The 17,551-nt window shown below is 42.8% G+C and overlaps 1 protein-coding gene and 1 long non-coding RNA gene across 4 annotated transcripts; one reads left to right on the forward strand and one right to left on the reverse strand.

Annotated features, from left to right (window-relative positions):
- The first annotated feature begins 910 nt into the window (after window positions 1-910).
- abcc10 (ATP-binding cassette, sub-family C (CFTR/MRP), member 10) lies at window positions 911-15,029 on the forward strand. 3 transcript variants are annotated; one of them, XM_030421777.1, is made up of 22 exons: window positions 911-958; window positions 1,837-2,050; window positions 2,316-3,687; window positions 3,892-4,119; window positions 4,763-4,919; window positions 5,460-5,608; window positions 5,880-5,959; window positions 6,073-6,244; window positions 6,364-6,462; window positions 6,723-6,912; window positions 7,014-7,091; window positions 7,272-7,457; window positions 7,694-7,832; window positions 7,943-8,135; window positions 9,200-9,543; window positions 9,953-10,122; window positions 10,201-10,361; window positions 10,749-11,002; window positions 11,190-11,335; window positions 11,881-11,978; window positions 13,995-14,107; window positions 14,313-15,029. In XM_030421777.1, exons 1-22 carry the CDS (start codon window positions 949-951, stop codon window positions 14,446-14,448), a joined length of 4,689 nt encoding a protein of 1,562 aa, XP_030277637.1. In that variant the 5' UTR covers window positions 911-948; the 3' UTR covers window positions 14,449-15,029. The 3 variants fall into 3 exon arrangements, with proteins under 3 accessions (XP_030277637.1, XP_030277653.1, XP_030277645.1); XM_030421793.1 differs by having other exon boundaries at window positions 922-971; XM_030421785.1 differs by lacking the exon at window positions 911-958 and adding an exon at window positions 1,014-1,230.
- Window positions 6,577-7,276, reverse strand: LOC115584402 (uncharacterized). The gene is made up of 2 exons (XR_003984536.1): window positions 7,140-7,276; window positions 6,577-6,936 (listed from the first exon to the last, which is right to left on the reverse strand). It is a non-coding gene; the product is annotated as an uncharacterized LOC115584402 (long non-coding RNA).
- Window positions 15,030-17,551: the final 2,522 nt, after the last annotated feature.

Consider the following 17,551-nt stretch of genomic DNA (forward strand, 5'->3'; position numbering starts at 1 on the left):
TGTTTTGCTTTGGTCAAATTTTAACATATCAGACGTAACAAGGTCCTGGACTTACTTCCATCATGATCCCTGCTGTGTAAACAGTTTATTTATATCCAGCAAGACAGAGACAAACATGAAATACCTGACATTAAGATCACTTAGAAAATATTAAGCTGATGAACAACGAAACTGAAAGTTGACTAGCATAAGTCGTGATACCCCCAATGGAAATCACTAAATAAGAGACAGTAGTTGTTCGACACACTTCAACATGCAATTATTTGTCACTTTGGTCAAAAGAAACACAATTTTCCTTTGTTTTAGTACAGTAACATTAAGATGTAAAAGATTTTGAATGTTGCTCTCTTTTCTGCTTTACATTAAATTACTTAAAAAATAAAAATAAAAATAAAAAAATGCGGCGAGTTGACTCTTGAGTTTTTATTGTCCCATGTGAAAACAAAGTACACTGAGGTAAACTTGATTTTAGTTTAATCATACTGACAGAGCACATAATTAATGCACTATTAAGATTAAAAGCAATGTATTAGATTGTGTTGTAGTAGTAGTAAAAAAAAATGAGGAATTGGAAAGAAATGACTTAATTACAGTAATTTGATTGGTTGTAATTAGTGACTTTCACCAGTGCCTCATAATTTATTAGTGCTGCTAAAGATTTACTAAAATACACTAAAGTGGACTTGACTGTATTGAGACACATTCAAGATGAACTTAAATATGTTTATGTACAACTTTTTGTACTTAAAGTTTTCTTTTTTCTACTTTAAGTATGTTTCAGTCCATTCTTAGATAGCTGTTATCACACTTACACTAGAAATAAACACATAATTCAATCAAAATTAAAGTTAAAATAAATGAATTAAATATCCCTACATGGGACTTTTATTTTGAAAAGCTGTGTGGCTGCGTCATCAGAAGTCGACAGGAGCATTTCCTGGTAGCTGGATGACAGCCGGTAATATTTAAAGGTTTCTACTCTTAATTCTGTGGCATTAGTGATGTTGTTGAGTTATATGAAGCACAAGATTCTCTCGTCGGTGTTTAATTTACTTAATAATTGTGTTAGCATTGCGGTGCCGTGTGAACAAGCCCGACAGGTTCATATTTTGTTAGCTAAGCTAGTTAGCTAGCCTCATTTGTTTACATGAGTACACTCAGCAGCAGCTCACACACAGTCAGGAAACCTCCCTGATATCTGTCCGCTTCACTGCTTCTCACTGGTTACAGGTACGAGCTAAAACACATTTGTGGTAGAAAACTAGCAAGAAACGCCAGAAACAACATGAAGTATGTTCGGTTTGTTGTCCATGTTTGTGTTCTTGTTGAAAATGTTGACTGTTGATGTCCTCTTGTATTTGTAGACCGTCGATTTTGTCAAACTAAACTCTCCTGACTACTGTACAGGAACAGAACTGAAGCAGAGAGAATGGAAAATATATGAAAATCACATTTTCTTGTGTCTACTTCACTGTCACACATGATGCCTTCAGGCTCCTTTAGCTGATGAACACCTGACTGCTCACACTGATTTGAAATGTTCAGTCATATTGTTTAAACTGTAGACAACATACCAAAACAATGTTTATTACTAGAGATTCAGAAATGTTTTCCCCAGACTCTGTTACAAAATTATGCCATTCATTAAGTTGTTGCATGAGGAGAAACTTTATAAACTTTGTGAAACGCTTTTGCTGGTAAATCTTAAATTATTTTGACCTTCTTGTAAATCAGCATACACTGAGTTATTTCTTTCTTCTAGACCTAGATAGAGGAATAACTCTCATCTCACTAACAGTCCTCTTCTCCCTGACAGTATTATTTTCTGCTCCTCAGGTACTTTCCAGAATGACAGCAGTCAGATAGGAGGAGGGATGAGGTTCTTTGGGCCGGCCGAGCTGGTCGCAGGCCTCTGTCATACAGACGAGCAGAATCCGTTCCCTGTGTGGCAGGATGGACACATCAGCCCCTGTTTCAACCAGCTCGTCCTGGGAGCCTTGCCTCACGCGGGGATGGCCATTTTCAGTGCCTGCTACCTCGGCACGACCAGGTAGGTCACACACACCTGTAGAAAAACGTAGAGATCCCATTCACACGTTGGTTTGTACAGACACTCATTTCATGAATTGTGATACAAATTCTATTTCCACTTTTACTTCAGTAAAGGCACACTTTCCTACTTATCCTTTAATGTCCTCGTTATATCTTTGTAATCTGTTATTTTTTGCTGTCTTTTTGCAGAAGACACTATTCTGTAATTGTAATGGGCCCTGAAGTTAAATCTCTCCCTCTGTGTTGATGTGTCGGATTCGTAGGTGCAGCCTCTTCCAGACGGCCCCTCCCTGCGGCTGGAGGCTCAGGTTGGTGTCGGCTCTGCTGGCTGCGCTGCTCTTCACTGCGGACGTGGTCGTGGTGAGTCTCCTCCAGCAGGCGGACATGTACCTGGACGTCTTCGCTGACGGCTGTGCCATCCTGGCCTGGCTGGTCCACTTCAGTGCCATCGCGGTGCTCCAGAGTACTGCCTTCAGGAGAACCAGAGGACCTCCGCTGCTGCTGCTGCTGGTCCTTCTGTCTGTCCCAAACGTGGTCATCACCTTGATGATTTACTGTGACAGTCAGGAGTATTTACACCTCACTCAGCCTCTGAAATTGGCACGTTTTGTGCTCGCCTCAACCAGAACAGTCCCTCTCCTGGTTTATCTTCTGGCGTTTACATTCCCCTGCATCAGTGATGCTGGATATACTTTGTACATCAATGCTGTGGATGGATCTCCTCTCATCCCAGAGAGCGCTGAGCCGGATACAGGTGAGATGGTGGCCGAGGACGGGAGCAGCTGCGTGTCGCGGCTCTTCTACCTGTGGATGAATCCTCTCTTCAGACGAGGGCAGCGAGGGGAGCTCGACAGACCAGCTGATGTTTATCACCTCCCTCAGAAACTTCGGACTAATGTGGTTTGTCGTTACTTCAACCAGTGCTGGGAAGCCTGCCGACGAGGGGCTGCAGTCAGTGACGGGCAGGACCAGTGGCCCAGGCCGGTCAGCAGAAACCTCCTGGGTGGCACCTGGAGCTCACACAACCAGGAGGAACCACTGGAGCTGCAGGGAGATGTAGGACTGCTGAGGGTGCTGCACAAGGCGTTTGGGTTGCGTTTTTACATCCTTGGTGTGCTGAAGGTGTTGGTGAACTTGTCGAGCTTCGCGGGTCCCCTCCTCCTGAGCGCTCTGGTGAACTTCATGGAGGACGCGGGAGCTCCTGTCAGCACGGGTGTCTACTGCGCTCTGGGGCTCTTTGCCACCTCTCTTCTCACCTCAGTCCTCCAAAACATCTTCAACTACGAGGTCTCCAAGGTGGCGTTGGCAGCACGTGCAGCTCTCGTGTCCTCCATCTACAGCAAAGCCCTGCAGGTCAGCGGCAGCAGCCTGGCCAGCTGCACTCTGGGAGAGCTGGTGAACTTAATGACCGCGGACTCCGACCGCGTGGTCAACTTTTTCAGGAGCTTCCACGAGCTGTGGAGCATGCCCTTCCAGTTTTGTATCACCCTCTACTTGCTGTACCTGCAGGTGGGTGTGGCCTTTCTCGGAGGGCTCGGTGTGGCGCTGCTGCTGTTGCCTTTCAACAGGTTCCTCGCTATCCGCATCCTTAGCAACAGCAAAGGCATGCTCAGGTGCAAGGACGACCGTGTTAAGGTGAGAACCTTATAAATATTACAGTTATAGTTGATATCAATATTTATATCTGCATCAACTATAATCTGAATTCTTGGCATTACTGCCAGTTGTGCTCATGTAATATCAGATTAAGTAGAAGTAGTGTTGAATTTAAGATCTGCCGAAACATTGATGCATTATTTGTACAAGGAAAACGTTGAGTTTCTGACTTTTTTCTCTCAGTTAATGACTGAGATCCTCTTCGGCATTCGTGTCATCAAGTTCTACAACTGGGAGCCTCATTTCACTCAGAAGGTCAACGACAGTCGTAAACAAGAACTGTCGCACCTCAAGGCCATCAAGTACCTGGACGCCATGTGTGTTTACACCTGGGCTGCTCTGCCTGTGGTCATCTCCATCCTCACCTTCGTCACGTACGTGCTGCTGGGACACCAGCTGACTGCAGCCAAGGTGGGGAAGCTTTGCTCGATGATTTGAAACGTAACTTTTCTGTGCTGATGTGAACGGAGCTGTGTGGAGATGTGAGGGGAGCGTTTGTTTGTAACAGCAGTCTAAAGGCTTAAAAACTCTTTTCACATGAGAAAAAAGAGCTAACATTGTGTTTTATGTGCAGCTTCTTCAAGAATTAACGTTGATGATGAGCAGGAGTGAATGAGTTTTTCAAAATAAAAGCTTAGTAATAATCTGTGCCATTCTAATATTACCAAATGTCATCTTGAATTGATTAAAAGCTGCAACCAGTTTACATTTCTGATCTTCTTCTTTGAGCACAAGAAGTTATTGTAACTTGAGCTCCATTAAAACAAGCAATTCTCAAGATAAAATGAAGGTTTTGCGTTATATCATGTTTTTTGTTTAAGATTATATCTTTTAGTTTTGATTTATTCAAAGATGCATGGCTCTGATTCAAAATCTTAAAAGTATATTGCTTTAATTACTAGTCAAAATGTCTCCTTAAACTTAATTTAAGACGGTTTAAACTTTGTTTTTTTTTTACCATCTCCATTTGAAGGATTTTTGCAGCCTGTATTTTGTTTTTGTTGCAGGTTGTTGTTGTGTTTGATGACTCAGCGGTAATCGTTCTCTCCTGCAGGTGTTCACCACGCTGGCTCTGGTGGGAATGTTGGTCGTCCCACTCAACGCGTTCCCCTGGGTGCTCAACGGCATCCTGGAGGCCAAAGTGTCTCTGGATCGAATCCAGCGCTTCTTCAAACTGACCAACCAGGACCTGCAGGCATACTACGCTCTGGGTAGGCTGCTTCTTTCATGTTTGAATGTGTAGGTGGAAGAGTTTCAGGTCACAGTTATAGTTTTTATCTGGTCACATTTGGTCGAGTCTGTCGAGGGAAGAACCGTGAACACACTACACCAACAACACTATCTGAATTATTCCATGTCATGAGTATCAGTCAGTCAACACTAAGTAATCTGAATTTGCAAAGTAACTAGTAACTAAAATTATCAAAGAAATGTGTGGAGTAGAAGTATGAAGTAGCAGAAAATGGAAATACTCTAGTAAAATACCTCAAAACTGTCCTCAAGTACAATAACTGTAGTTAAATTCACTTATCATTCAAATTGTTCATGCAAATATGTTTATTTTTTACTACAGATGTATATTAGATGAGAACTAATAGTTGGTGTCATCCCTGATAGAACCACATCAGTCCATCCTGCACAGTCGATCACTAAATCCTGCTTATTTCTCTACAACAAAACTAGATAAATATATGTAATAATATCTGTTATTCTATGGCTATAATCCTTCCATATGTGTCTCTGTGTCACAGTGTCTCCTGAAGACAGTCAGACGTCTGTCCTGTTGAACCAGGGGACGTTTTCCTGGCAGGGGCCCGACAGTCCCACAGACGGTGAAACTGGACGTGGAGCAGCGAACGGGAGTCTGCAGCTGCACAGCCTCAATCTACACATAACCAAGGTACGATCCGTCTGTCAACACATAACAGCAAGTCAAACTTCTGATTTAATCACATTTATTTTGTAACCAGAAAGAACTAGAAACATAAAAATTGTGTTTTCTTTCCCCAAAAACTTTAAAAGAAACTTGATCTGACTTAACTCAGCCAGCAAACATCTGCACACTGAATGTTGTTCACTCCAGTCGTATGTTCCAACGTTTAACAACATTTTTGAACCAGCGACTGATGAATTAAAGCTTGAAAAGTTCAGTGTTTCTGGTTCTGGTTCAGGGCTCTCTGGTCGTTGTGGTGGGGAAGGTCGGCTGTGGGAAGAGTTCCTTACTGGCTGCTGTCACTGGAGAACTCAGCAGGTAAACCACAAACTTAAACCAAAACTTAAAATATTACAATTAAGGTTTGTTTAAATGTAATGCATTAAGGTTCATGTTTGCATTTGTGTTGTTCTTTGCTCCTGTCTCTGCAGGCTGAGCGGAGTTGTATATGTTGCAGACAGAGCAGCCGGCTTCGGTCTGGCTGCTCAGGAGCCGTGGATCCAGCATGCATCAGTACGGGACAACATCCTGTTCGGCAAAGCGCACGATCCCGCCTTCTATCAGGCGGTGATTGAGGCCTGCGCTCTCTCAGACGACCTCAACGTACGATCACTACACTTTTTTACGTCTGATTCTCTTCCTGCCTTTGTTTTTCTTACCTTTAGTGTCTCTACATATCACTTTAGTTTTAAACTAATTAAAGTTCTTAAATGCATCTTCAGGTTTTGCCAAATGGTGACAAGACGGAAGTGGGAGAGAACGGAGTGACTCTGAGCGGAGGACAGAAGGCTCGGCTGGCCCTCGCCAGAGCTGTTTACATGGTCGGTCCGCTGCACAAACCTGCCATCTGCTCATAGCGCAGAGCAGCATGGACGAGGTTTTACTAAACAAGTGTTAGTCTGCAGGAAACGCTGACAAAGGATAAAACCACTGCAGAATTTTACATTAATATGTATTTATTTCTGTTTTTGTTGATCATTACAAGTAGAAGCAGCTCAGATACACATGTATATAAACCAGAAAGACTCAGTGTTCATGTTTAATCAGCTGGTGTCTCATGTGCCTGACATCACCACCTCAGGACAAAGACATCTACCTCCTCGATGATCCGTTGGCGGCGGTCGATACTGACGTGGCCGAACACCTCATGAAGAAATGCATCATGGAGCTCCTCAAGGGAAAGACCAGAATCCTTTGCACGCACCGCTTAGAGTTTGTGTACAAAGCCGACCTGGTCGTCCTCATGGACAACGGAACGATCGTCAGGACAGGTAGAAACTAAAACCTGGGAAAGTCTGCAAACAAGACACAATCATTCTAATAAACAAGTCTGTTTTTATTCCACCTGCTCTGTGTCTTTGCTGTTAAACAGGCACGGCGGCAGAAATCCTTCCTCTGGTCGAGGCAGTGCCGAAAAAACTAAAGAATGACCACAACATGAAAGAGAAAGGTTTGTTCACCTCGAGTTATAATATATGTATGTTAATGTGAAACTTACTGATGTCCTCTTATTACAATTAAATCTTTTCACTTGTCTTATCAGAGCTGGTTCTGTTGTTCTGGCTGATGTCAGCGAAGTCTCTCAGCTGTAATTTGCTTTATAGTCACGTCTCTTCTTGGTTCTGACCAGACGGCGTCGAGCACGAGGACGTTCCCGGTTCACCCCCTGATCTCTGTGTGGATGATGACCCCGACCAGTTGGGGGCGGAGCAGAAGCAGGCGGGCGGACTGTCGTGGAGAGTTTACCGGACCTACTGGGCCGCTGTGGGCGGAGTGCTGGCTGCTTCCATCCTGATGTCTCTGCTCCTCATGCAAGGTTTGGATCGGCCGCTTTAATGTAGTCAATAATATTCAGGACATTCTTTCGTGTTTACATCAACAGTTTGTCTCAAAGGACGGAGTTGATCCAAGCAATCAGCAATCAAACACAAACAAGATGTTACATGAACGATCATTCAGCCTCGAGCGGCTTCAGACTGTAGTTTTGTCTCCAGTCTTCACTGTATTTCATCCAGCGAAGCAGATAAATTCACACTTTTCCTGCCGTTTCAGCCTCCAGGAACCTCTCTGACTGGTGGCTGTCTCACTGGATCTCAGAGCTGAAAAACAACAGTTCCTCCAGAACGAACGGTTCGACCTCAGCTGCCTTCAGCTCGCCTCACCTGCTGCTCTTCTCACCTGGAGGGTTAATGTAAGTTGACTCGCTACAATGAAAAGAAATTAGAATTTTTTATGGAGTCAAGTTGCCAAACCGAAGGAATGGGATGCCATTCAGGTCAATAAACTAAATCTCCACTTCAGGTCTTTTCCGTCCTCGTCAGTTCAAACCTTTCCTTCAAACACGAGCTCTGACGTCCAGTTCTACCTGAATGTGTACACCTGCATCGCCGTGGCCAACACCGTCTTCACCGCCCTGCGAGCCTTCCTCTTTGCCCACGGCGTCGTCTGTGCTTCCACCTTCATCCACAGAAGGCTCCTGGACCGGGTCCTGAAGGTGCGTCATCTGAGCTTCGTGCACCTCAAGCAACTGTCACTCTCTGCGGGCCGCCAGCGAGAGCCGAGCCGAGCAGATTGAGTGTTTGTCATGTTTGGCAGCAGTAGATGAGGGTCAGAGCACCAGGCGGCCGACTGAACGGCTGCCAGGATGAAACTCTACGCTCGCTGATGAGAGGATGTTAATTATCCTCAAACACCTCTAAATGTGGCGCGCACACTGCTGAACACAAGATGAATATTTGGGTGTTTTGGGAAGCGTAGCTCAGAATAAAGACTGCAAACAGAGGAAACTGGCTCTGTCTGAAAGTAAAGTCCACGTCAACCTAAAATCAACATGTGACATCTTGTTTGTTTAATCTGAACAGATGACAAACCTTTGCACAGAGCCGAGCTAAATGTCTCTGCCTGTTTTTAGTCTGAATGCTAAGCTGAAGGACCCATCTCATCATGGCAAGAAAACAAAACAGAACTCATCAGAAAAAGTTAAACTATTCCTTTAAAGATCTACTAGATAGTATTTGTACATTTAAATGAATCGGACGTCTAATCTCTGAAGCTCTGTGGAGCTTTTTAGCTTCTTTTAGCACAATTATTTTCATTTGCTATCATGTAAATCCTGCGGCTGCTGAATTTTTGTTGTGACGCTGATCTATCAGATGAAGCTGGTGGAGACCAAACCAGAGATAAAAGGGGAATAAATGTTGTTCTGTGTCCAAAGAAACAAGCTGCAAACACAACATTAACATGTTAACACCATTTAAATCAGGCTTAATTACACATCCTGAAATCGTGTTTCTGGTCGAGTATTCACTCTCCTTTTCACTGTAGCTTTGTCAGCTGTTTGTTGGTGAACAGGTTTTTTTTATTTACAGCTTCCTGCTTGTAGCGCTGAGCACTGAGAGCGGTGACCAGTTCAGTAAAGTTCCTGGCAGTAAAACCAAAACAATGAGCTGAAAGATGCTAAAAGCTCTCTATAACTGAGGGCAGAGCAGCTTTAAGAGGACATTGTTTTCATCTTTACAATCACTTGACTCTTAACTTCCTGTCTGCGTCCTCCCGTAGGCCACGATGACCTTCTTCGACACGACCCCGATGGGTCGCGTTCTCAACCGCTTCTCTTCGGACGTGTACAGCGTGGACGACAAACTGCCGTTCGTGCTGAACATCCTGCTCGCCACCGTGTTCAACCTGCTGGGCATGCTGGTGATCATCAGCTACAGCCTCCCCTGGGTCCTAGTGCCCCTGCTGCCCCTCGCTCTGTTCTACTTCCGCACGCAGCGCTTTTACCGACACACGTCTCGGGAGCTGAAGCGCCTGTACAGCCTGACGCTGTCGCCCGTCTACTCGCACTTCTCTGAGACGCTGACCGGGCTCGGAACCATCCGGGCCAGCGGCAGCTCTGCCAGGTGAGGGAGGGGAGAGAAGGAAGAAAATTACATCAGTGTTTGAAGTTAAAAATTGCAATAACAATAGATTTTTAACATGTATGAAATCAGATTATTAAAGACTAGTTATTGTGATATGTGACATTTTACAGTTGAGAAGTAAACGGATCACTGATCTCTGATGGACAAAGTAATGATGACACTGTCCGATCACCTCTGATTGTGTTTCTGTTCTGCACTTTTGTGTCACTTATTAACATAAATATATGCTAATCTGCGTAGAGACTCTGGATGATTAATGACACCCTGCCCTCTCCTTCTGTCTCACTCAGATATTCATCACATTAGAGAAACTACAGATGCTCTAACCGTCATCTCACTCTCAGTCAGTGTTTCTCTTCACACCAGACTGAAGGTTTTGTTGTTCCAGGTTTGTGGAGGAGAACGCCAGACGCCTGGAGCAGAATCAGCGCTGCCTGTTTCTTAGCAATGCCGCCGCGCAGTGGTTGGACATCCGGCTGCAGCTGATCGGTGTTTCTGTGGTGACCGGCCTCGGGGTGATCGCTGTCGTCCAACACCAGTTTGATTCTGTTGATCCAGGTGAGTCCACAGCTGAGATCGGTGGCTGTGATCCAGTATACGAGACGGTCAGTTTCCTTACTGTGTGTTGCCCGTCAGGTCTGGTGGGTCTGTCGCTGTCCTACTCCCTCTCCATCACGATGCTGCTGTCCGGCCTCATATCCAACTTCACCGAGACTGAGATGCAGCTGGTGAGTGTGGAGAGAACTGAGGAATACTCCACCAACCTCCCCATCGAGCCGCAGCAGCTGAACGCACAGGTGAGACCAGCTGCTGCACTGAAACCGACACGACAGCCGTTAAAGAGCAGGTGTGGTGGAGAACATGGACTGGACTTGGTCCAAGGATGAGATCTCAGTCCACACATAGACCGACTTTGACTTCTTGATTTGTTCCCAATCATCCAACCACTGTGCTGCATCTTTAAAGAGCCATTTTCCAGGATTTAGTGGCATCTAGTGGTGAACTCAGGAAACAACAGCTGTTATTATAAAGACACAATTAACTCATCGTCTCAATAAAACAGGAAGTATTGCAGCAAAAAATCGAATGCACATACTGAGAATTTAAACAATTTCACTCAAATGTGTCATGTCTCTTTTGTTCCTTCACTTTTTTCACTTCCTCCTCTCTGTTTTCAACATCAGCTGCCGTCGGCGTGGCCCGATCAGGGCCGGTTGGAGTTCCGCGGCGTGGTTCTGGCCTACAGGGACGGTCTCCCTAACGCTCTGGACGGGGTGAGCCTGGTGGTGCGACCCGGAGAGAAGGTGGGCATCGTGGGACGCACGGGCTCCGGCAAGTCCACCCTGTTCCTGGCCCTGTTCCGTATGGTGGAGCTGGACCAGGGTGAGATTCTCCTGGACGGGCTGGACGTCAGCACCGTGGGCCTGGCTCAGCTCAGGTATGAGGGAAGAGGTGGTGGGTCTGCTGTCTTATTAATGTTTGAAATAAGATAATCAATGTTTTTCAAGCTGTTGCATCAAAGTTAGAAATGTAATATCGTAACAACTCAAATACAGGATAATAAAAGCTGTCGGTAACAAGTCAGAGTTGATGCGTGTTGTGTGTTGTGGTGGCGCCCCCTGCAGGTCCAGGCTGGCCATTATTCCTCAGGACCCCTTCCTGTTCAGCGGGACCATCAGGGAGAATCTGGACCCATGTGGGCGAAACCCAGACCAGCAGCTGCTGGACGTGCTGGACCAGTGCCACCTCAGCTCTGCGGTGAACAGGATGGGTGAGATGCCGAGACGGACGAGATTAAAACGTTGTGATGAGGAAGTTGTTAATGAAGTGAGACGAGGAGACGGGATGACTCAGGGAATCTATGACGAGCACAGAGATGCTTGTGCAGCCGGGTGTGGCTGGTTAGAATTCACCCACCTGACCAGATGCTTTGATTTAAAACATCAGGTGATCTGGACGGACAAATCAACCACGTGTTGTTAATTATCCAAACACATGTTTCCAGTGTACATAACACTAAGTTCAGTGAAGGTAAGAGCTACTTTTCATCTTCCTCCTCCTCTCATGTGTTTGTATTTATCTTGGCTGTTTTGAAAGGAAGCCTGTACGATGAACGACAAAACATAGAAATTCTATTTGTTCAAAACCTCTTCACAAACAAATCAATAAAGCATCGCTGGAAAATAAAGTAAACCCAACGTCTCCATCACTGCAGCTGCAGGTGACTGGCAGGTGTGCAGAGATACGGGGAGGATTGAGAACTGATGACGTCACCTTCAGACTTCCTCTCTGACGTCTGGTGTGTTTGTGTGTCAGGTGGTCTGGACGCTGAGGTCGGTGAGAGAGGAAAGTGCTTCTCCGTGGGACAGAGACAGCTGCTGTGTCTGGCCAGAGCTCTGCTGACTCAGGCCAAGGTGAGACCTCACCTGTGTTATTGTTCTGACACTCACCTGACTGCTTATACGCAGTCGCAGCCTCCGGGTCTGAAGAGTGAAGCCAATGTAGAAGTGTCTCAACGTTGCGTCCTTTCTAAAGAGAAGTCTGACTTGACTTATTACCTCAGAAAACAGTTAGCTGATGAGTTTATGGTCTCAGTCTCTCAGTTTAAGTGTTCTCCAACATGGCTGGATTCTCATTTTGAATAAAACCAACTTTGCTTTGAGGTGTCGCTGCCACATCAGATTCCAGTTCCACCCTCTCGTCCACATCAGTCTCTCCTGGCTCCAATAAAACAAGATGGCGACGTCCGTAATGCCAGTTAGCTCACCTGGGTGCAGCTCACCAGTTCAAACAAATCAAACGGGCACTCTAAGAAACAAAAACCCGAAAGCAAACACTCATCGAGCGGCTACTTTGTCAGGAATACAACAGAAAATCAAATAGTGTATCTGTTTACAGTGCAGACAAACAGCGGCGCTCCATCACGCCATGAGCTGACCACGACCTGATTTCATGCCGTGAGAGTAGTTTTCCACTCCACAGCGGAGTTAGTTACCTGGATGAGGAGCTGCAGGTGGGCAGGATGCAGCCTGTATAAATAACAGATTTAAATGTCATTGTCATGTTTACAGTGTTGTGACCATCCCTTGTTTAGTGAAGCAGCAGCAGCAGATCTTCAGTCAGCATTAGCAGTGAACTAATCCAGCTCTGATACAGCTGCAGGAGAATGAAGATGAACCTGTGAGGCTGATATCAGTGAGATAAATCAACAGTGTTACATGATGTCGTTCTCTCGGGTGTCTGCAGGCTGTTAATTATAATTAAGTGTTATAACTGAATGTGCAGCCACACCTTTACCTGATGAGCAGCTCTATTTTTATGGCGCTGTTGTGTTTGTTCTCACCATGAGAACCTGAGGACACACATAGCACACTTTTAAACTTCAAGACACTGTTTCTGTACTCTGATTGACTGTAACCTGCTATTAAAGCGTGATTTCCCTGACTGAAATATGAACTGCTCCCGTGTCAGAGGGTGCTTCGCCTTCATCCCTCTTATCATCGTTCCCACTGACTCCTGCTCTGTTATTAATGGAAACATTGAGCTCCAGGGCTCCTAGAGAGTCGGAGCTAAAAGGTAATTTAGGAAACTTCTTAGAGCAACTCTGAGTGAGGACAGGACAGAAACTTTCATCTCAGTGAGGAGGCGTGGCCGAGCCCGTTGCTAGGTGTGGCACATATTTTAAATGTTGTGATTGTTGATGAACAAAAGAAATAAGAATGAGTGGACGGTAAACAATGTTGAACAGCTCTGTTGGATAAACTTTCTTTGAGAGAGGTCCACCAATTGTTTGAAAACACACCTACATGCCGTCGTCACCATGCTGGTAATTTTTAAGGACCTGCTCAATCTATTTGATATTAATTAAAAATAAAATTACAAAAATAAAATTACATTTTTTTTAAAAAACATTTTTACAGTTTAATTTATTTTCTTTTTTCTTTCTTTTTTTTCTTTTACATTTTTACAGTTTAATTTATTTTCTTTTTTCTTTCTTTTTTTTTTTTTTTTTTACATTTTTACAGTTTTCTCAAAACATTTTTAGTTTTCTTTTACACTTTTATAGTTTTTTTTCAAACTTTTATAGTTCATTTTGACAGTTTGAAATAAAACAGTTTTACAATTTGAATTTTTTATTTTTTAAAAAACATTTTTTCACATTTTTTCTTTCCAAATATTTTTACAGTTAGCAAAATATTTTTGAATTAAAGAAAAGTTTGTTTTGTTTTTTACAGTTAAAAAAACATTCTTTTTTTTTTTTTTTTTTACTTTTTCTTAACAAAGATCTTGTATAAATTTTAAGGAAGAATTCTTAGAAAGCATCATAATTACGAGGAGCCTCTTCACCAGGAAGCTTTATGAACACGGCCTCTGGTCACATCACTGGAACATAAGATTCTGTTTTCCGTCCTGTGTTTTCCGTCCTGTAGCTGCTGTGTATCGATGAAGCCACAGCCAGCGTCGACCAGAAGACGGACAAACTGCTGCAACAAACCATCAGAGAGAAGTTTCACGACAAGACCGTCCTCACCATCGCACACAGGTACAAGAGCTGGAATTATCTTAGAAAAATCAGTTTCCAATCCTGTCAAATTTCAAACTGATTTGGCATAATTATGTTCTTTTTTTGTTTTCTAGTCTTTATCTAAACCTTCATCTAATGTGGAAATGAAACCTTTAATTTAAACTCTTGCCTCATTCTTCATCGTCACATATTTGATGATAAATAATCTTTGTTTTGTCATCAGGATCAACACCATCATGGACTGTGACCGCGTGCTTGTGATGCATGCTGGGAAGGTGGCGGAGTTTGACACCCCGGCTGCTCTCTGCCAAACTGACCAGTCCATCTTCCACCGGCTGGTCGGGTTGAGAGGAGAGTGAGACGAGGGAAAAAAGAAGGAGGAAATCTAAAGATTTATTTTTTTATTTCATGCTGAAAAGTCTCGCTGAGAACTCGCTGCCTTTTTCTGCACCGTGCTGCTGAAAAACACTTTACAGGAAACACAAACTCTTTCTCTCTTTTTTTCCCTGTTTCATTTTATTTTTTGAACGATGAAGCAGTTTTTACTGCTAAGATTTGTTTTGATTCATAACTACAAGCTGGTAACCGTAGATACGACTCTTCATACTCGACCAGTACAACATCAACTGACATTCTGTATTGTTTCTGCTGACTGTATGTTTCTGATGTTTTCTTATGTTTTATTTTCTTCACTCTGGAAAACCACCCAGTCATCAGCTGTTTTAAAAGTCAGCAATGGTGGCTGATGAGGGACAGTAGTTACACTCAAGGTTGAGTAATGGTGAAATAAGTTAAAGGAACAGTTCACCCAAAAATGTAAACTTTGTCATCATCATCTCCCCCCATGATGAAGGAATGTCGGGGTTTCCAGACACCTCGATAACACATGACGAGCTGTATGGAGTCATTGTTTTTATGTTTAAATCAAGTCTCCAACTACTTCAGTTTTTAAGGAGAACGCTGCAACTCTGATTTACTGTGAAGCTCCAGAAATGTTCTGTGGACTACGACACTTCACCTGACTTTCCATCAGCGTGTGAGGGAGGAGATGATGGCTGAACTTACATTTTTAGTTCACCTGTTGCTTTAAAATGTGAAAGGGATGAAATATAAAATGCTGCTGCCAAACATCTGGGGAAAATGTAGAGCAGTCTTTACTAAATCTCCGACTGTGGAAATCATTTTAGTTTTACTTGACTGTAGTAACGTTTTGAGCTTCTGTTGCATAAAAACTTGGAATGCTGCTGTAGAAAAATATTGTAAGTTTAGGTTAATGAGATGTCAGATTGCACTGCTGTTTTTGTAGCTGCAGTCAGGGATGAAGCGATATCAGTCTGCGTCATCTTTATGTCAGTTATCTGTAATCTCAGATCAGCTCCTGTACAGAAGAAGTTAAAGGGTAGCTCCACAAATGTTACACATTCAGGTGTGTTCACAAGTCTCGAGGAGTTCAACTGCATATGTGGAAAAAAGTAGTGTAAAACCTTTTGTGTTTCCAGAGGAAGCTGCACGTAAGCTGATAGATTGCCTCCACTGATGTCACTCAGTGGCTAAATTGCATTGTGGGCAATGTAGGCACATTGTGTTTTGTTAAACTCAATTAACAGTCATTATGGATAGTTTAAAGTGAAAAAGTGAAAAAATCGACACAGCCTTTTATTGGCACACATTCTCATTTATTCTTCCAGAGCCTACATTACCCACAATGCATCTTAGCCTCTGAGTGACATCACTGGAGACAGTTAATCAGATAACAGCAACTTCCTCTGGAGCCACAAAATGCTTTATACTAGCTTTTTTAAAAATACGCAGTAGTACTCCGTGTCACTTTACAAACATCAGTTTTCCTGCAGTTACAGTTATATGGTAACATTATTTGAAGTATTTGTTTTATGTACAGTGAGGTTTAAATGAAGGTGAAAACTAATGAAGTGTTGGAACAAAGTGGATTTAGGCTTCAGGCACCTGACCCTAGATCTGTTTTAGCCACATCGGCTCGGAGGAATATGGAGTAAGCAATATTCTAAAGACATCAGAGTCAGATTTTAGTGTCAATCACAGCTCAGAAAACACTAAGTTTAATCATTTATCTGTGTAACTTAGTTTGTTTCACAGGTGGTTGTATAAATTATGACAACAATATGTTTTGGTGTTCCTCAGGGCAGCTGTTTTGGTCCCCTGTAGTTGTTGTTGTATGTGTGTTACTGGAGATTTTTTGGAAACACTGTATGCTGATGAACAATTCTACTTTTGTGTTGAGTTGAGTTTGTCTGTAGGCACATAATAAATTATTTTTCAGAAGTTCTTTTTTTCAGGAAATTCTAGTATTTTATTAGCATTAATTCATATAATTTTCTTATAGTTTCTTTAAAAGTTAAAGAGACAGATATATTCATGTAGCGCCAAAGTTTGAAGACTTTTTAAACCCTTGGCTGGAAATCTGCTTACATTTTGTTTATTGTTTACAGATAAACAAGGTGACACGTGCAGCTGTTACTGACAAGATGCTGAAAAAAGCCACTACTTCCTGGTTAATAATGCAACATCTTTATTTGTCTTTCTGTAATACATTTATCAACTGTGCTTCTACATTTTCGTCACTTAAGAACATTTTTATCGAAAGCATTTTAACTGAACAATTCTAATGGTACTTTTGCTTCAAATTTTAATTTTTTAATTCATCAAATTATTGACAGTTTTCTGTTTTTAATCAATACGATATTCTAATGAATGTTCAGAGCTGTTCATTAGTACATTATTGCAAAAAATCACAAAGTCAGAAGTTTTGAATTTAAAGCCTGGATTATGTTTTTGTTTTTTGTTTCCTATTTTGTTCATCAAACCAAATTATATTTTTATTAAGTGTGTGTTTTTGTAATTAAGAAGTACAAGGACTTTTTATAACCAGAAAAGATGATTTCAGAATTGATTATCGGTCTTTTTCTGTGAATGTGTGTTTGTGGTTGTAATTTCTGTTCATCCGTTCTGTTTTGCTTTGTCATAATATTTGTTATACGTCTTAAATGTGTAATATGTACGTGAACAGAATAGAAGACTTCTGTTTATTGTCTTGCAGACATGCTAGCATGCTAACCAGCCAGCCTCAGGCCTGAAAACCTCGTTTTCCCCTGCAGTGTAAATGCTGCAGAGTCGGGCTAGCTGCACAGCTATCTAAGCTAACAAACTAATAGTAGCTACAATCATGGATGTATCAACAGAATACAGTTAGCAGTTCTTATATATTGCACCTTTTAATGCTGGTTGCCACCCATCATAATACAGAAAGAGAAGAAGAACAAGACACAGTAACTAGCAGGGATGGGAATGTAAAGCACAACAAGCTATTCACTGGGAACTATTCCACAGTTATTTAGTTTGAGTATCTGCTGTTTGGAAAATGTATTTTTTCAGACAACCTCATAGCTGCATGAACCCTTTGCATTTTTCTAATTTAAAAGATGT

Source organism: Sparus aurata, chromosome 1 (genome assembly GCF_900880675.1).
Source record: "Sparus aurata chromosome 1, fSpaAur1.1, whole genome shotgun sequence".
NCBI lineage: Eukaryota > Metazoa > Chordata > Actinopteri > Spariformes > Sparidae > Sparus > Sparus aurata.

Excerpts from the sequence above, each read along its gene's own strand:
- abcc10 (XM_030421777.1), top strand. Across the intron at positions 5,609-5,879 it reads TCAATCTACACATAACCAAG|GGCTCTCTGGTCGTTGTGGT; the intron begins GTACGATCCGTC and ends GTTCTGGTTCAG. Across the intron at positions 11,003-11,189 it reads GTGGGCCTGGCTCAGCTCAG|GTCCAGGCTGGCCATTATTC; the intron begins GTATGAGGGAAG and ends CGCCCCCTGCAG.